The sequence below is a fragment of the Papaver somniferum genome, chromosome 6 (genome assembly GCF_003573695.1).
Source record: "Papaver somniferum cultivar HN1 chromosome 6, ASM357369v1, whole genome shotgun sequence".
NCBI classification, from domain to species: domain Eukaryota; kingdom Viridiplantae; phylum Streptophyta; class Magnoliopsida; order Ranunculales; family Papaveraceae; genus Papaver; species Papaver somniferum.
In genome coordinates, this window is record NC_039363.1 from 121,597,392 (window position 1) to 121,618,298 (window position 20,907).

Genomic DNA, 20,907 nt, shown 5'->3' on the forward strand with positions numbered 1-20,907 from the left:
GGAAGCTATTTTTCCAATAAAGAGTGGTATTTTCTATTTATCTTATTTATTACAATTATTTATATGATTATTTGCCTTGTTTGAGAATTATTTTAATGATTTTTATCCAACAATTGTGATTTCCATTGATGGTATATGCTTGGACTTAGGTTTTTGATATCCCATGCTTTTGATTTACACTTGTTATTTTAAAAATCTACTTGTTGCAACATCTTAGAATCAAATTAAACGAAAAAATTGAATAAATATAAATATTGGATTTAAATCACTTTGAACTTGGAAAATAGTGGAATCTTAGCCTCGGTGTTCTTTTAATATTGATAACAACATCATCTTTGTTTGAGTTTTCTATTTTTGTTTTAGAATTTAAGTCTATATTTTATCCTTCGCAAGTCTGAGAATCGAACCACTTTTATCACTATCTACAATACCATCAATTTTTGGCGCCGCCGACGCGAATTTGCTTTTAGGGTTTATAGACTTCGTTTTATTTTTTAGGTTTTTATTATTTTTGTTCTTTTTTACGTTTTTGGGTATTTATCTTTTGTCTACAGGTTTTGGATCATAAAGCGAATTGAGCCAAGGAGTTTGGTGATTTCGTAAAGACTGGAACTTAAAGCATAAAGACTTGGAGCGAAAGCTTAAAGCGAAAAGAACGGAGAAGAAGACAATTTCTTTTTAGATATTTTTTTTTTTGGACACTTGGACATTGGACTTTGGACATTCTTTTTTTTTTAAAACCCTAAGGAAGGGTTGGTTTAAATATAAACTGTGTGCAGAGAAGGACGGTGATTACGATATCGCCTCGGCCCCTCGGGTTCGTACATGACATAGGAGTCGTGGCCCGAGTCGACTTCAGCGGTTCTTCTCCCGTCTGGTACGGGAGGTAAGTTTTCCGAAACACCCGCGAATCCCCTGTCAGCGGGTTTACTGTATTCCTTCGTTTGCATATATGCTGAGGACTTGAAAACAGCTGCTTTAATTTCCTAGTAAAGGGAAAGGACTTGCCATACAAGATAAGGGTTCGGATTTCATCACCGTTCTCTTCTTGCCCGCCTTAGGAAAACGAAACCAAACGCGAAACTAAGCCTAAAATTTTGAATAGAACGAAACCTATAGGGTAACGAGCTTAATAGTAAAGTCGTTCGAAGAATATTGGTTACTCTTTTGAGCATACTTCGAAGTTCTTGAAGGTTTCTGTGAGTTGAATGCGTGACTGCGCCGCCTTGTAACCGGTGAGGCCTTGGGTATCAAAGCTCCACTAAGCTTCCCTCGCCTCGATTCAACTTACTTTGACTCGGATTGATTCCAGAGGGGTTTGCTCAGATTGTAACGAGTTCCTTTTCGAAAGAATATGAGCTGGTCTAGAAACAATCTAAGTGGAGCCATCATGCTTTTTGTTTGCTAGAAATTTAGGTTTGATTTGGTTGAGTCAGCCTTGTTTTGTGTTTGCATAGAATTCCCTACCTTATTTTGTTGCATGCCTGAACGTAAAAGAGACGCCCTAGGTAGATTCGTTAAAGAGAAACCTATTAGTTCTAAGCATCTCGATTACCTCAATTTAGAAAGTCCGATTCTTGAAAATTCCGTTTTTGAACATCCGTTTGAGGAGAAAATCCCTGATAGTCCAATAGCGCCAGAAATGGCAACTTTGAAAGCTTTGTTGAACCCTACTAGGACTACTTGTCCCTCGTGTATCAAGTTACCTGAAACTGAAGCAAATTATGAACTTAAGCCTGGAACCTTACAGTTGCTCCCAATCTTTTTAGGGAAAGAAAATGAAAACCCCTATTTCCATGTTAGGGACTTTGAGGAAATTTGTAGTACCCTGAAAATTAGAAACCTTGATGATGATGCTTTGAAACTCAGGTTATTCCCCTTTTCCTTAAAATATAAAGCCAAGTCGTGGCTATATAGTTTGGCTTCCGAATCAATTGAAACATATGAACAACTTACATCTGTCTTTTTGGAAAAAAAATTCCCTAGGCAAAAAACATCGTCTATTAGGACGCAAATCTGCACATTTTCGCAACAAGAGGGAGAGTCTTTATATAGGTATTTGGAAAGGTTCAATGATTTATTAGCCCAATGTCCTCATCATGGTTTAGAAAAGGTTAGGTTAGTTCAGATCCTTTATGAGGGTTTAGATTATCCCACTACAACTACAGTAGAGTCGATGTGTACAAGTGGGTTTGAAAACCAAACAGTTGATGATGCGATGACATATTTGCATGAAATCGCCGAAAAGACCCAACATGGGAAAGCAATAGGGTACCCCAGAAAACAATTCTTCTAGGCAGAGGAAACGTTAATAGGGTAGAAGGAAGCTTTGAATCAGATGCCAAAATTGCTGCTATAGCGAAAAGGTTAGAAGCTTTAGAAGTGGGTCACACTAGTGGTAGATTGGAGCCTTTTTGGGAAGGCCAGAATAATGAAGAGCAAGCCAATGCTCTCTATAATAACACTAGGTATGATAACCGTCAGAAGTTTGACCCATATTCAGAAACCTATAATCCTGGTTGGAGAAACCATCCGAACCTTTCATGGTCTAAGGGCCAGAGTCAAGGTCAGTTTAGTAATTCTAATGCTCCCCCAGGTTTTGGTTACACTAAGAATTCATCAGGCCCAGAAAAAAACGACTAGCTTAGAGGAATCTATTAAGATGTTAGCAAAAACTCAGGATATGTTAGCACAGAGCCAAATTAGTTTTCAACAGGAAACCAAGCAGAACTTTCAAACTAATGCTCAGAGCCTTGCTAAGCTAGAACTTCAAGTCGGCCAAATAGCTAAGACCTTAAGTGAGAGAGATAACGGAAGGCTCCCTAGTCAACTAACCCAACCCTAGAGGAGTTCATGAAGTAGGTGCAAAACCATCGAATCAATTGAATGCTATTAGAACCCTTAGGAGTGGTAGAGTAGTAGACAATCAGGTAACCATGCCCGATAGTGAACATACTGTAGTTCACCCCTCAGGATCTCATCCCTCAGGACCACTAACTGAGGGGACTGATAAAATTTCCGATGATGCCAATTCGGTTCCTGAGAGGTCTGATTCTGTGCCTAGAGCCCCATTTCCCCAGCTATTAGCATCAACAAAGAAGGAATCGAACTTTAATGACATATTGGAGGTTTTTAAGCAAGTTACCATAAACCTTCCTTTATTAGATGCAATTAGGCAAATTCCTGCTTATGCCAAGTTCCTTAAGGATATGTGTACGCGAAAGCGAAAACTTAGCGTCCATAAGAAAGCCTTTTTAGCTAGTCATAAGTTCAATCATTCAGAACACACACTCCAAAGTACAAAGACCCAGGTTCCCCACCATTGCTTGTACAATAGGTAAAACCGGGTAGAAAAAGCTTTACTTGACTTAGGAGCCAGTGTGAACTTACTGCCGTACCATGTGTACTTACAGCTAGGACTTGGTGAAATGAAACCTACTCAGATAACACTGCAGTTAGCTGATAGGTCTGTCAAAATTCCTCGAGGTGTTATCGAGGATGTTCTTATTGAGGTCGACAAGTTTATTTATCCAGTGGATTTCGTGGTCCTAGATACCCAACCTGTCCCTGACCCAGAGAACCAGATACCTGTGATTTTAGGTCGCCCATTCTTAGCTACGTCTAATGCGATCATAAATGTCGAAATGGTGTGATGAATTTATCCTTTGGTAATATGACTATCGAAATGAACATTTTTAATGTCAGTAAGCTACCTTATGAGCTAGATGACACATGTGTTGAAGAGGTGAATATGATAGAATCCTTAGTTCAGGAGTCATTACCAAACATCTTGTCTGAAGACCCATTAGAGAGTTGTCTATCCCATTTTGGTTTAGATTTTGACGATGATAGTACCATTGAACAAGTGAATGCTCTATTAGATTCTACCCTGTGTTAGACACTGATAGATGGAAAGCTAGGTTCGAACCATTACCAGCTTCTGAGACTACCTCAGTTCCTTCCTTAGAAGAGCCCCCTAAGTTGGACCTCAAACCACTACCAGATAACCTGAAGTATGTGTTCTTAGGCCCATCTGAGACTTTACCTGTGATTATTGCTGCCGACTTGGATAGTGATCAGGAAAGTAGGCTAGTAAAAGTACTTCAAGATAATAAGGAAGCTTTAGGGTGGTCTATAACAGACATTAAGGGTATTAGTCCTACCGTTTGTATGCATCAGATTCATTTAGAGGAAGACTCCAAACCGTCTAGGGAGATGCAACGTCGACTGAACCCTAACATGAAAGAAGTAGTTCGAAAAGAGGTGCTTAAGTTGTTAGATGCGGGTATTATCTACCCAATTTCAGACAGTAAGTGGGTCAGCCCCGTTCAGGTTGTTCCCAAGAAATCAGGTATCACTGTAGTCCAGAATGAGGATAATGAGTTAATCCCAACCCGAGTGACCACGGGATGGCGTGTCTGTATCGACTATAGGAAATTGAACAAGGTCACAAGGAAGGATCACTTTCCCCTTCCTTTTATCGACCAAATGCTAGAGAGATTAGCTGGATATAGTTTCTATTGCTTTTTAGATGGCTTTTCCGGATATAATCAGATCGTTATTGCCCCAGAAGACCAAGAGAAAACCACTTTTACCTGTCCCTTTGGTACATTCGCGTATAGACGCATGCCTTTCGGGCTGTGTAATGCCCCTGCGACTTTTCAGCGTTGTATGATGAGCATATTTTCTGATATGGTAGAACGGTTTTTAGAGGTCTTTATGGATGATTTTTCAGTGTTTGGTTCATCTTTTGATGAGTGCTTGCATCATTTGACATTAGTGTTGACTAGGTGTAAGGAAAAGAATTTAGTGCTTAATTGGGAAAAATGCCATTTCATGGTTAAATCAGGAATTGTTTTAGGGACATCATTTCTTCAAAGGGTATAGAGGTAGACAAAGCCAAAGTTGACCTTATTAAGACTTTACAGGTCCCAAAAACCGTAAAAGACATTAGGTCATTCCTAGGGCATGCAGGTTTTTACCGTCGATTCATTAAGGATTTTAGCTTGATTTCTAGACCTCTTTGCAATTTGCTTGCAAAAGATGTTAAGTTTGTCTTTGATGATGCTTGTTTAGAGGCTTTTGAGAAGCTTAAAAATTTACTCACTACCTCCCATAGTCCAGGCACCCAACTGGAACCTACCCTTTGAGATTATGTGTGATGCTTCAGATTATGCTATAGGCGTTGTTGTTAGGTCAACGAGTAGACAAATTACTTCATGTGATTTACTATGCTAGGAAAACTCTGAATGATGCCCAATTGAACTATACAACTACCGGGAAGGAACTGCTAGCCATCGTGTTTGCCTTAGATAAGTTTAGATCCTACCTATTAGGATCTAAGATCGTAATTTATACCGATCATGCTGCTTTGAAATACCTTTTGTCTAAGAAGGATACCAAACCTAGATTGATTAGGTGGATCCTATTGTTACAAGAATTTTCTCCAGACATTAGAGACAAAAAGGGTGCTGAAAATGTAGTAGCAGACCACTTGTTCAGGTTAGTTGTTAGTTCCACCAGTGATGCCCTTCCTATAAGGGATAGCTTTCCTGACGAACAATTGTTCTCTGTTTCCCAATCACCTTGGTATGCAAATATAGTGAATTATCTTGTTACTGGTCGTACCCCTCAACATTGGGGTAAACAAGATCGTTCTAGGTTTTTAGCCGAGGTTAAGCATTTCCTTTGGGACGATCCTTCTTTGTTTAAGTATTGTCCCGACCAGATTATTAGGAGATGTGTACCTGAGAGTGACCAGTCCATTATTCTCTCCTTTTGTCATGAACATGCTTGTGGGATCATTTTAGTGCTAAGAAGACTGCTGCTAAGATATTGCAGTGTGGATTTTACTGGCCTTCACTGTTTAAAGACTCCCATAGTCACTGTGTTTCTTGTGATCGTTTCCAGAGGTTAGGAACCATTTCCCGTAGAAATATGATGCATTTGAACCCTATTTTAGTGATTGAGGTCTTTGATGTGTGGGGCATTGATTTTATGGGTCCATTTCCTAATTATTTAGGTTATCTTTACATACTTGTCGCTGTAGACTATGTGTCTAAGTGGGTTGAGGCGGTTCCGTGTAAAACAAATGACCATAGGGTCATAATTAAGTTTTTGAAAGAGAATATACTTACACGTTTTGGTACACCGCGAGCTATAATTAGTGATGGGGGTTCACACTTTTGTAATAAACCGTTTGCTCTATTAATGAAACAATATGGTATTACCCACAAAGTAGCTACCCCGTATCACCCACAGACTAGTGGTCGGGTAGAGGTTTCCAATAGGGAAGTTAAGCGTATTTTAGAGAAAACAGTTAATCCTAATAGGAAAGATTGGTCGTCGAGGCTTACTGATGCCTTATGGGCTTACCGTACCGCGTTCAAGACACCCATTGGAATGTCACCCTACCGTTCAGTATTTGGCAAGGCATGTCACTTGCCTGTTGAGTTAGAGCATAGAGCCTATTGGGATATTAAGCAGTTAAACTTTTCACTTGACAAGGCAGGAGCTCACAGAAAGCTCCAGCTCAATGAATTGGACGAGATTCGTAGAGATGCATACGATAGTGCTAAGGAGTATAAGAACAAAATGAAACTTGTGCATGATAAGAATATTTTACGGAAGTCATTTTCTCCAGGTCAAAAAGTTCTTTTGTATGACACTCGTTTGCATCTATTCCCCGGGAAACTGCGCCTCTCGGTGGACCGGTCCTTTTGTGGTCCGTACTGTTTTTCCTCGTGGCGTTATTGAGATTGAGACATCAGATGGTACTAGTTCTTCAAAGGTTAACGGTCAGAGATTGAATCCTTTTTTAGAGCCTTTTCCTACAGGTGATGTTGAGGAGGCCCCTCTGGAGGACCCTGTTTACCCTTGATTGACCATCGAGGAGATTTGTATGTTGTATAATATTTTTGTCAGTTTTTGGTTTCACTTCACCCAGGTACTATCTTTCCGAACTCTCTCTTTACTATTTCCTCATGTTACTTATATTTTTGGTATTGTTCTTTCATTCGAAACATTGAGGACAGTGTTAGATTTAAGTTTGGGGGTGGGGTAGAAACTTTTTGTTTTAAATAAACTCCAGAGCCTAGAAATTTATGCATATTAAGGATAGCACTAACCAACCTAAGTGGATGGAAGCATTTTGGTTGTAGGAGTTGAGGAACCAATCTGATTAGATGGAAACATCTAGAAGAGTCTATTCATAAAAGCACAGAGCTCAGGTGTTAGAAATAACATGATAGTTTCACCATATCTCGTTGAGTCCTTTTCACTTCTATTTTTATTTTATTTATTTTTTAAACTATGTTACTCTAAGTGATTAGGTGGGGATACGATTCAAGTTGTTACCAATGCTAGGGTGAATTAGAGTGATTGAGATACCATGAAAAAAAAATTTTGAGACCAGACCATTTGACCAAAAGGAATAAATTCAATAAAGTCGACCACTGGTACCCTTGTATATGCCAGTTGTGTTGACCTAGAGTTAGGTTGACCACTGGTTCCCTTGTATATGCCAGTGTGTTGATATTAGTCAGACTAGTATCTCAATCCATTAGGATAGGTTCATTTTGGCGGAGGCCTTCAGACAGATATGGAAACGCCGTTCACTTAGTAAACATCAAGACCATCTACGTTTTTCTATATCCATCTCTTAATCTATCCATGTGATTGGTTTGACTCCGACTATTGATGTCCATAGTGCAACTATCTGAGTAGAGATCTGTCACTTTATATGAATTTTAGTATGCTTGAGTGCAAACTCGTGTACAACAATTGGAATTTCGCATCAGGGTACTTCCTCCTGTAGTCAATAAGTATGCCAACCAAGGAGATTCTTTAGTGCTTTCCAAGGTTCTGCGTAGATAGCTAGGGTCTGGAGTATAAAGGTTTTGTGGGTATACCTCTGGTAAGCCCTCCCAAGACTATAACTCGGCCACTAGGGCCACCTAGGGGTTTAAAGGATTATTGCATACGCTAAATGCAATCGACGATGCCTGCGTCAGTGAGTTAGGATTTTTTGCTCGAGGACTAGCAAATAATAGGTCTGGGGGTATTTGATAGACATATTTTTGTGTCTAATTTGTCTCGATTCTATATATTGATTGTGCTCATTTTTGTACTTATTATGGTGTTTTATGTGTGTGTAGGTATTTTTGTCCAATAAACATTTTTGGAAAAATCGGCTCGAAAAGTTGTCGAAAGCGCCCGGAGGACACATGCTATTCGGACTCTCATTATGGATAAGGGGTACCCAAATTACTAAGGGGCACCCTCAGGACACCCTCAAGGCAGCTTCTATTCGCACCCTTGCTCTGGATAGGGGGCGCCTCTTCTTCACAATTCAAATGAAGTTTTTTGGCGGGAAGCTGTTGCAGCAACGAAGCAGATCTGGAAATCGAATTTTGAGCGATTTATAAGGAGATTCAATGGCTTATTTTCGTTGGACTGGACCTGTGATAGCATAACAGGGTCGTTGTGATTGATTGGACCCAACCAATTGGGCTACATAGGCCGGGAGAAGCAAACAGAGGATTTGAAGTTTATCGGAGTTGTTATCGTCTTTTGGGTGAGATTATGTCGGAGTTTGACGTGGAGATGGATTGGGATTATCTTGATTCATCGAAACAGGGTTGGTAATCCCTTTATATTCGAAAATAGAGGAGGAAATCATCGAGTTAGCCAAAACAGGGAGTTCCGTGTATTCTCGGATATTTTGTTTTATGTATGGAAGTACCAGAGGATTTCTTGAGATTCAATCGACCTGTGGGCTATAAAAGGAGTTCGGATAGGTCATAGAAGGGTTACGAACAGTTTGGGGTAGTTTAGAGAACCAGAGGAGACAAAAATCACGAGTTGCAGGAAAGCTGTTCTGCTGGTGCTGCTGAAGAACACGAAGAACATCAACCCACACCCAACTGTCGCAGAACACTGTCGTTGTTCTACAACACTTCGCTTCTATCGTTACTGTAGCAGTCTTATTCCTTCTGTTTCTCTTGTAACAGTCTGCAACACATATAAACGTTGTGATTGAACTGTTTTACTCCCTTTGAGTCTCTTCACCTTTGAAAACACCTTTTGAGCAATGGAAAAATATTTTGAACCTGTTTTTGATATGAGGAGCTAAACCCCATTGCTGAGGCGATAAAGGAAGCTATTTTTCCAATAAAGAGTGGTATTTTCTATTTATCTTATTTATTACAATTATTTATATGATTATTTGCGTTGTTTGATAATTGTTTTAATGATTTTTATCCAACAATTGTGATTTCCATTGATGGTATATGCTTGGACTTAGGTTTTTGATATCCCATGCTTTTGATTTACACTTGTTATTTTAAAAATCTACTTGTTGCAACATCTTAGAATCAAATTAAACGAAAAAATTGAATAAATATAAATATTGGATTTAAATCACTTTGAACTTGGAAAATAGTGGAATCTTAGCCTCAGTGTTCTTTTAATATTGATAAAAACATCATCTTTGTTTGAGTTTTCTATTTTTGTTTTAGAATTTAAGTCTATATTTTATCCTTCGCAATTCTGAGAATCGAACCACTTTTATCACTATCTACAATACCATCAATATTGAGAAGATTGTGGTGTACTTGGATACCCTCGTCATTTAAATCCTCACTAGAGCTTCGATTCATTTTTTGAGAAGCCGCAGGTTTCTTCGCAGTAGCCTTGCTCGAAGAGTAGCCTTGCTATCAGGTGGAACCTTAGCCGAAGATGTAGCCTTTCACGCAGGGGGAATTTGGCCGAAGGATTAATTGGGTCAATGGTCTCAGTTGGAACGAAGGTTTGGATGGGACGATCCATCAACGAATCAGATTGTTGATAAGAAGGCTTATTAAATAGTCGAGGCGAAGCATATCTTATGCCTTTAGTACTTTCATCCACCTTTGTAGTGGGTTTTTGCGACGGATTCATCAGTGGAGATATTTGCGGTGAAGAGTCAGGTGGGTTATGCTGCGGAGGAGACCTATTGAAACTTTTCGAAGACTTTCTTCGGATATCACCTTTACCATCCATGATGATCTAAACCACCCAGAAAATCAAAAGTTGACAATCAATCAATCGACACTGGGTTTTATGATGAAGAACAAGGGAAAGTATATGTACTTTTAAGTATATCATGTTCTCCATCATAAAACTCAGAAACAGCAACAAACTCATGGAAATAAATTCAAAAGAACACTGAACAGATAATAAAAACAAAGTTAACAGCAACAAAATCTCTAGTTACCTTCAACAATAGTGGTAGATAAAATCCCAGCCAACAATAAAGTGAAGAACCGAAAGCCTAAGGATAGAAAATTAATGCAAATACGTGATAAAAGCAGTAAAGACAAATGGAGATCCAGGTGATGTAAATGATTAAGTTAAAAAATTAGAAGACAATAAAAGAAAAGATGTAGACAAAGAAGTTACTTCTGAAGACAAATAAAAAGAATACTCAGAAAATGAAATTAAAAGCTATCCAACCCTTTCCAACTTTTATACTTAGACGAATTGAAACTGCCGCCGAAAATTAAGAGAAGTAATTGCAAGTACTGGTAATCGTATAATTGTGGGATAGTTTTCCTCCTATCCTATCCTTGGAAGAGAAAGAAAGAAAAGGGGAAAACTTTAGGTAACAGATCATCATTATACACATGCCAAATCAAGATATATGCGTTGAAGCTAGCAGCCAAAGCACATCAGATGCAGATGTGTATGCGTTACACATCAATATCCCCAAAACTTCTTTAACACATCTCATGAAGAATTCAAAATAAACGGACCAGATGCAGTCTAACTATCATTGAAAAGAAAATACAACATTAACAGCTGTCTACGCGAGGGACAAGCCAACTACCGGCATTAAACGCAACCGGCAGGTAACACGTGCAATCCATTCTGTGGTTAATAGAAGGGTGGATCGTCGGAGAAGTAAGATATCGATGTTGCATCCTCGTGTAACGAAGATTCAAGGAAGCGTGGAAAGATACAACACCCGAGAAAATGCGGAATAGCTGTATCGATGGGGCCCACTCAAAGATTCTATAAATACCCAACTTCACCAATGGATAAGGGATTAGCAATTTTGGAAAGAGAAAAAATAGTTTAGGATATAGAAAGTAAGTAATAGATGAGAAACTCCATTGTGTAAACTTATTTTTCCCTTTATTTAAAGTCAATCGATTAAGCTTTGTAATTATCTAAACACATAGTGACAACCTCTCAACAACCCCGTGGATGTAGACCTTTGTATTAAACCACGTAAATCAATGTGTCGTTTACATTATCGAATTTATATTATTGCACTTACGTTTATCAAACTTAAGGTTATAATTATTGCAACGCTGCGTCATTTCATTTCAACATACGTTGATGACATATAAACGATCATATGCCACTGCGTTGATATGTTCAGCTATCATATTTACATATTCATTCTATTGATTTAGTATTATAGTGAATATTGATAGTGGCACGAAAAATCTCAAAGTGATCTTAGTGTTCACACTAATAAATTTTTGTCGTGTATGATTGTTACATTTTTATCTTTATTTTCCCACAAAAAACTTCTAAGCAAATCGAAGAAGGTCTTATGTGTTCTATAACAATACGACATTGTTTTGAAACGTAGATTAGGTTTTCCAGTGACCTATCAGGTTAAGGCATCCTCCGTATATGTTCAAAGCTTCCTAAAAACGTATTCCTATGCGGAAAATATATGCGCCTATCCGGAGATTGAAATAATTCTAAATGGACTAAAACAATAAAGTGAGCATGAAACCAAAATAATTTAGAAGAGCTATGATTTTCTTGTAAAAAGAAAGTAACTCTAAATGGATTAAAACAATACAGTGAGCATGAAATCAAAATTTTCTAAAAGAGCTATGATCTTCTTGTAAAAAAAAGTTGTGCTAATAAGTTTTGAACTGTTCACTCACTGGCATCATCAACCAATAAATTTACTACTGTAGTATAGTGACATCGGCTTGCTATAAAGAGTTTGGGAACTTTTGTTTTGATTCCTTTTCTCCTCGAGGCACACAATAGTTGCTGCCAGCAGCCCAGGTACATAAATGGGCCTTCAGGCTCTAAGCGTACAAATGCTAGGTTGTTTATCTTCCAATTCCCGACCTTCCTCTTAAATTCAACTTCTGGCTCCACCTTAGATTATGTCTCAAGGTCGACTTGTTTGGATTTGCACATACACGCAACATGGCTCCCCAGTTGTTGGATTTAAACACTAGCGGGTCCGCCAAAACACCTTTACAGCAAGTATTTCAATTCTATGTCTTTGAAAGCGAAAGTGCCATACTTATCACATCATTTATGAGGTTTTCAAGTGGTGAAGTTTAAATCTCTTAAAACCAACAAACAACCAGCACTACCTATTCAATGCAGTGGATGCCACAGTGAAATACTAGTATTTGGTGATCAAAAGCAACACGTACACGGCGAGATCACATTAATTTTGCCCACTGATATATATAGATCTAAGCTGTTTCCTTAGGATCACGAAATCACTATAATATGTCATAAACATGATTATGAGATGCACTAGTGATAAACTAAAAGAAGAATTAAAGAAAACAAAGCAAATCGGTACAAGTTGAAAACATTATAAAAGATCACTAACAGTAATAATTAAAAGAATTAAACAAGATTAGATCAAGGGATCAACCTGTAAGAAGTAACTTAAAAAGTATTTGTTATGTTCCCAAAATTGGAATCTCTCTTTGCTCATCGGTTTAACATCAGCCTTGACCATAAAAACACTTCATTTCTTCTTTTGCAAGTTGGATGAACACACCACCACCATCTTTCCAATTACTGATGTTTGCTTTTCTATAAATTAGGAAGTGCGTTGCAGTAAGTTTCATATAAATTAAGAAAAATGGCTGTTTTAGTTCTGTGCTTCTTTTTCCTTCTTCATACAATTTCATGCGCGACAGCTGCGACTAATTGTGATGCTTGTTTGCATCAAAGCAAGGCTGCTTATTTCCATTCTTCCTCTCCTATCTCATGTAAGTTTCTAAATCCTAGCATATTTACTATAAATGCATGTGAGTTTCCATCACTAATCACGCTCAGACGCTCTTCTTTTCTCCATGCATTAATCAGTTAGTAATTAGTTCGTACGTATGGATTTCATGCAAATTAACTTACACTTTAAAATTCTCCGTAATTAAACAAGTTTTTCACTCCTTTAGCTTATATCTTGCAAGTAATCCTTTACTTATAAACTTCTTAAAAAGATACTTGAACAATTGAAAAGGAAAGAAACTGGATAAAAAGTAAACTTTTCTTTGTCTTGTAAGAATTTTCGATAAACCACATTTGGAGTTTCAATAACGGAATTAGAATATCTGCGAGACTGAGATTTTGATTACATTTCGAAAGGGGAAACAGTCTGTAATGGAACACTTCTCTAAGCATATGCATGTGGTGAGAACTACTGGCTGAGCAAATCAGCATGTGATCTGCTGATAATTAATAACTGAGCTATGTGTCATTTCACTTAATTATGATAGCTTTATTAGGGATAATTTCGTTTAGCATTTCCTCAGTATCAAATTTACATTTATTTATTGTGGGCGCGTGCAGCAGGGGCATGTGGGTATGGTTACTTAGCAAAGGACTTATATGAAGGATATACAGCAGCTGGTGTTCCTTCCCTATTTAAAGATGGTGTTGACTGTGGAACCTGCTTTCATGTATGCAACTGATATAACTCTTAATTAGTACACAGTACATTTAAGTAAAGATCATTATGATAATCTGATATTGATTTGTTGAATATGAAGGTTAAGTGCAAGGACAAGAAACTCTGCAGAGGAAGAGGGACCAAACTGGTGTTAACTAATAATTATAAAAGTGATTTTGGTATAGATTTGGTTCTCAGTGACAGAGCTTTTATATCTATGGCTTACAAGGACAAGGCAAGAGAAATGCTAGACCGTCGAATCATCGACATTGAGTACAAGAGGTATGAATATCTCAATGGATGAGAGTTACGCAATAAAAATTAAATAGAGCAGTACATGGTTTGCTTTGCAGCGTTTTCTCTTAGTCTTATGCTTGTTCATGTACTGGTGGTAATTATGCAGAATACCATGTGAATACACAAACCAAAACTTGTCCGTAAGAATTGAAGCAAGCAGTAAGAAGCTAGATTCTTTAGCAGTTGCTTTCCTGTATCAAGGTGGCCAAACTGAAATTGTGGCTGTTAGTGTCATTGATCAGGTAATAAATAGTTCTTAGCAAGGAATCTTCCCAATATGTATACTTGAAGTAAAAATTGTGTTTAATTTGACCTGTCACCTGTGTGTGGCTTTGCTGATGCAGTTTGATAGGTCGAGGCCCATGGTCAGAATATATGGGACGGTGTGGGATATGAGTCCGGTCCCTGAAGGGCCTCCGTCGTTTAGATTACTGGTGGCACAAGGATTTGACGGGAGTATGGCAGCATCAGAGAAAGGTTTGCCAGCCGACTGGAAAGTCAGAGAAATGTACGATCTTGGTGTTCAGATGAATGGCATAATCGATTATAGAGACGGCTGCTCTGGTTGCTAGTCAGATATGATGTGTTCATTCTTGCGACTAAGCATCCATTGATTTTTGCATAAGAAAAATTAAAAGGAAACTGAATTGGACATACGTAACAGCAAACGTCATTGTTGCTGGAGAATTAACTAGCGAGGGTTTAAGGAAGACATTGCTTTTGTAATTTTGTTCTTTAAAGGAAGATACTTGACCAATTTGTCAAAACGCCTGAATCCAAGATCTCATTGTTTGTATTAATTAACTGAACGCGTCAATCCCTGAGCAAGTAATTATCTCTGTAAACTCTTGCCCGATAAAAACATCAAAACATATGCTTACATGGCCCCCGTCAAATGAAAGTGTAGAACTAGTATGCAACAGCTATAAAATTACCAAGTACAGTACAAAATTTTGATCCGCAGATTTACAATTGGTTCGATTAAAATTTCAACTATACCAGCCCAAACATTTTCAGCAGGAACCACTCACATGAACATGATAAACCATCTAGAATATCTTTTCCTACGAAATCTACTCAGGATCGTTTTAACTTTCAAAGTGGCCCGACATGTCAAAAGAAGATATGTACTATGATACTCTTAAATGCATCCAATGTCCGGCACCACATCTTCCCGCCCTACATTTAACCCGAGGACACCAAGAATTATTGAATATGAATATGGAGGTATCCCACAAATCAAGGCACCGAAATTGGCAATTTTCATCTTACATGTTCCCCATTCAAGAAATGTACTACGCCCTCATATTAATAGTTTCATTCAGTTGGATGCAGTTGAGCATCCAATGCCATGTTTGCTGAAGCTTATAAATTAGTAGAACATTTTGGCATCGGAAAAAGGATCATTCAAGATTCGCACATGAAGATGTTGTAATTACCTCACATACATAGAAAATATCAGCAGAGAAGTAGAATTCTCTTATAATAAGAACTTTTTTGTTTTTTATAAATTTCTCTAATGTTACCTGATTTACTCTCATCAATTCCAATATATTTGTCTAGGAAATATAGAAAATATCAATAAAATAAGAATTTTAATCCCACTAAAATATTAAAATAGTATAATTCTTTTGGAAATTGCCAAAGACATTAACTAAGCTTGTTAATGTCATACTCTTTAATAAGGATAAATATGGAAGAAACCACATTGGAATTGGTTTTATGACTATCTATTGAGACTAAAAATTTTTACTTCTCCGCCTTTATATTAGAGAGAGGGAGTATTAGTCTTTTGGTGAAAGCATACCTACATGTAACATAATACACAATCACAATGTTGATTTTGGATATAACCAATTTTGACTTCCAACGGGATTTCAAGAAAGAATTTTTTTTTTTTCCTATAATCATAAAAGCAAATTCATTATTCAAAGAAAAATCACGTAGTAGAAATTTGGCTTTCTACAAAGCAGAAAAGATGAAACTTGGAGGGTTAACCACCCAGAGCTGATTAACACGATTGTTTTTAGAATGCTTTGCAAGAGCATCTGTAGGCTTTAGGCTAAGCGCTATTATTAGGCTTTAGGCTTTGCTTAAGTATGGCCAAACAAAATGAGAGTGAAAGTGCATCTCACTATGTAAGAGGGGCACCACTTAGCCTATTTAGGTAGAAACTCAGTTTTGGTGTACATAATGTAAAATGGAAACTGAGCTTCCGTTTGTTTATTTCTTTAATTTTATTCGTTAGATTTTATAAATATTTGATATAGGTGAAAAAAATAATTAAGAGAAAAAGATGGAGATATAGTAAGAAAAAAAGAATTTAGTAAATAAATTAACTAGAAATAGTATAAGTAAAAGAGTGAAAACTGTAAACGGATAATTAGTACCCGTCAAAAATGTTACGAAAAATTAGTTTCCATAAAGCAGTTTTCAAAAGGAAACCGAGTTACTATGTCTCATCTCTTAACTTAAAAAGGATCATATGTGATCCACTCTTTAGCTAACGAAGGGATTTCTCCGCATTAAGACCAGCGAAGCCCCACAGTACTTGTCTTTCGCTATAATTAAGCTATGGCCAAGAGAAATAGTATACCATAATGCTTGGCCATATTACGTGACTTCAAATGCTACTACAAGTATCTGAGAGGAGATTACGATCCTGTTATTAGACATCACAAAAATAGAAGTTACAACTTCTATGACATAGTTACAATCATCTTTTGCTATGATATTTGTTCCAATTTTTCCTTAATCCACACCGCAACTTCTGAGAAGGCAAGTCCCTAGCATGCTCAAAGTTTATATAGGCCTCCAGGAACCCTACTAATCTCTAACTATTATTCTAATGCCAACAATTTTAGATTTAAAATTAAAAGCTACATCAAAATCAAGTTTTTCCAGCTCAGAAGGAGTATCCAATTTTGGAGTCAACGAGTTCTTGTAGGAGACCTGCAACATGATTTATCAGTATCCATGGAAATGATGTTATATTTGATACATAATCTTATTATAATATAATAATAGTCCTATGACGAGTTACTTTATCCTCAAAAACTTTTAGACATATGTGGCTAAAAGGATGCGGTTGTTTTTTTTTTAAGGATATAATGCTTTGATCATGGGTCCAAGATTTGATCCATTGTTGGAGAGCTGGGACTTGCTGGTGAGAGTACAGAGGTTCTAGAAGGAGATACAACTAAAATGATTATCAAGGTCACAATGCAGTAGAATGTGAGCATCAGTTTCCACCTGGTGTTGTTAGTAAGGACATTTGTAGTCTTCAGGTTGTACAAATCTTCCAAAATTGCTTTTAGTTTAGAGAAGTTTATTTAGACACTTTCGCAGATGTGTGAGATTTAACTGCCATACTTTTAGATAAAACCTATGATCTTGTTTACCTATACTGTTACTACTGGAAGCTTGAACGAAAGCTCTCTGTAGGTTGACTGGATAGAAAACATTCCATATCTAGTTAAGTTCCAATTATTAGAGTTTTTAGCTTCAAACGAAATTTATTCCTTGCATTTCATAAATTTCAGTTGGAGAGAATAACACTTGTAACTTCTGTTGATCCCACTATAGAGTTTTCCTGACAATTGTTGCTAGCGTTTGTTAAATGAGTTGTTGAGATATTACCAATCCAGTTATGTTTTCAAACCTTGATTTTATACCCATCTCTCAAAATTCTAGATATGGTATTTCTTCACATTTTGTAGACCCTTCGTTATGCTTTTCCAAACCCAAAGAGCCTTGAGAGTTAAGCTTGTCACATAAAGGATCTTTTTTATGGAACTATTTGACATAATATTCTAGACCAAAGATGGTTAACTAAAATCTTTAATCATCCGCTAGTTTAGTTATTAATGCATTATTGAGTTTTACAATGCCTCATCTCTTTTTTTTAAGTTTATATAACAAACTCCAATCTTAAAGGTACAATCTTCTCTATCTTCAATTTAGTTCCACCAAAATCTCCTTTAAACTCTATCAATAGATTCTGTATTTTTTTTGGGGAATTGTGAAACAACTCATTTGATAATTTGTCATGGTACTAGTAATTGTTAGAATTTGAGTCGCTCTACCATCTAGATTTACATTTTTCCCTGCCATGTCCTAATTCGGGTTTGAATCTTCTCCGGAACAGGACTGAAACTAGCTAGCTTGTTCTTTCCCAAGAAGATATGAAGACCGAAATATTTTTCGTTAAGGCCCATGCTATTCAGTTAGGGAATACCTGACAACTTATCATATTTTTTCTTCTTGTTAAGTGTTTATTGAAGAAAAATGACTTGTTTAGGTTGATAACTTGGTCATATGCACAACTAAAACTTTGAATGATGTCCATCGGGTACTCGGCGTCTTGTTGTTTTTATTTATAAAACAACATGCAACAATTAGCAAATAAGAGGCGATTTATGCTTGGACTGAATTTACTTAGTTTCAATACCTCGAATCTTATTTAAGCTTTCAGTCTTGCACAACATCTTCTATACAAAGATTATAAAGATATAAAGATATTGGACCTCCTTGTCTTAGTCCCCTATCTAGTAACTAGGATTGAAAGGTTTGCTAGGAGAACCATTAAGGATGATAAATACAGAAGTAGTACTCACATAAGCTTAATCAGCGTTGTTAGAGCATTGCTCGGTCGAACTCACAAGTGTTTCTATCTCAAGCTTGTTGTCACATTTAGTTGTCAAAACTATATCTTGATTTCTGATCTACATTTAGTCAGTATCGGATTAGGATATAAGTGGGTAGTTGAGATTCGTACATCACTGTGTTCTACCGCTTGAAGGCGAAGATCACCAGGAGCTTTGGAGAACTTCAACATCAAAAGGTAAGTGAAAACTGAACCACCTATATCTCAAGTTTTCACCTTTCTATTTTTGAGACATTGTCGCATGACTAAATTAGACAGTACATGCATAAAATAAATTTCGAGTCAAGTTTATCTTATATATCTTCTCGGAATATGACTTAAGCTTAAGAACATTTGTTCATACTTGATGAATTTGGTGAAAATAAATTTATTTCTCATGACCTTATTATGGCTCAAGACTTAATCATTTGAAAATAGCGTGGAACAGTGAATTCGTGAACCAGGAAAGGTAAGTATTCCTAGTATGCAAACCACAAAAGATCTGTTGGTTTTAAAACCAAATAAGGTACGCATACCTAGTACGCATACTGTAAAAGATCTGTGAGTTCCTGAACTCGTTTTTGTCTTAAGGGTACACATATCCGGTATACATATCATGACAAAAATGTTCACGAACAGGTATAATACACGTACTTACCCTGTCGAATATTTTCAAATGCATCAGAATTATTTCTATTGGATAATCAGCATTTGAATAACTCTCTAAAAACACTATCTAGACATTTTTAATCATATGTGTGATTCAAGAAAAGTCTTAAAATGTTATATGAAAATGATTAAGCTTATTGTTCAAGTGGATACTAATGGCTAACCTTACATGAACAAGTCATTGTACATGGTTCGGTTATGGTTCATCCTAACCAGAGTGTATATTCTTCTATGTTAGTCTCAAGTCAAGTTTTTCATCTAATGGTGATTATTGATTGCTTGGTTCCAAAGTTATCTTAGCTTAAACCTAAAGAAACCTTGGTCTTGAAAGTCTATATAAGAAGAACCTCAAACAACTGGGATCTTTGAATCCCTAACACTATTCTTCTGTGTCATAGTTGTAAACTAGAGTCGTCCTCTCCTTAAAAGCCATTTAGGGTTTAGAAGTCAACGAGCATCACTGTGGTAATCCAACGACAACTTCCCGGGAGGTGTATTACCCCCGCCCGAGCATGTTTAACTGTAGAGTTTTCTTCCAACTCTGGAGCCAATTATGCTGAAAAGGCCTCGGTATAATGTTGACGTCCTCCTGTGTGACTAGTATCTGGTATAACCGCCCAACATACTCACCCACCCGAGAACAAGAGAACCATCCCTAGTTGTATCCCAACTAACACCGATATTGTTCTCACTTACCCACTGCAGTTATCCATCAATGTGAGATTTTTTATAGCACTACTGCGATCATCCAGCAACAGCTTCCCGAGAGGTCACCCATCCTATGACTACTCCCAGCAGAGCACACTTAACTGAGAATTTTTTCCCACAACTCAGTCAAGTGAACTCATCAGGCCTCGGTGTTAGGAAAGGACAAACCATTACTTATATTTTGTTCGGAAAATTATTGTCAAATATCAGGATATTACAATATCACCTCCTTCAATTGGAGCCATCCTCGGCTCTAGAATATATGTACAAGCCTAGATCTCCGACGTTACCTACCCCTCATGAGGCAAGCACCTGAACCAACCCCGTCCAGCGTACCTTCCCACCCTCGGCATGTGACCCGTCGTTGGCTCTGATACCATTTGTAGTGACCCAACCCTCCACCGATATTGTCCTCACTTAGCCACTGCGGTTATCCAACAGTGTGGGGTTTTCAACGGGTATCGCTGAAGTCATTCAACAACAACTTTGCAAGAGGTCACCCATCCATGGACTACTCCCGGCCGAGCACACTTAACTGAGAATTTTTATTCCACAACCCAGTCAAGTGAACTCATCAGGCCTCGGTGTTGGGAAAAGAAAAATCATTACTTATATTTCTTTCGGTTGATCACTGCCGAATATCGGGATATTACAAGCATAAAGTTGGGATTATCCATATTGATGGAGATTAGGGAGTGAGAAGATGTGACTTAGAAACATGGTTGAACGGTGGTATATATATGCAATATATCGAAATTAATTGGGGAAAACTAGCCGTTGGCGATAGAGTGTTTGTCGCCCGACTTACTGAAAACCGCTAAGTGATAATTGAATATTTTTATAAAAATTAATATTAATAACAACAAAACGAAAACCG

General features: G+C 37.3%; 1 protein-coding gene across 2 annotated transcripts; it reads left to right on the plus strand.

Annotated features, from left to right (window-relative positions):
- The first annotated feature begins 12,755 nt into the window (after positions 1–12,755).
- LOC113286115 (expansin-like A1) lies at positions 12,756–14,775 on the plus strand. 2 transcript variants are annotated; one of them, XM_026534824.1, is made up of 5 exons: positions 12,756–13,031; positions 13,615–13,721; positions 13,812–13,993; positions 14,115–14,250; positions 14,353–14,775. In XM_026534824.1, the coding sequence occupies exons 1-5, from the start codon at positions 12,902–12,904 to the stop codon at positions 14,578–14,580; spliced, it is 783 nt and encodes a 260-aa protein (XP_026390609.1). In that variant the 5' UTR covers positions 12,756–12,901; the 3' UTR covers positions 14,581–14,775. The 2 variants fall into 2 exon arrangements, with proteins under 2 accessions (XP_026390609.1, XP_026390608.1); XM_026534823.1 differs by having other exon boundaries at positions 12,759–13,031; positions 13,612–13,721.
- Positions 14,776–20,907: the final 6,132 nt, after the last annotated feature.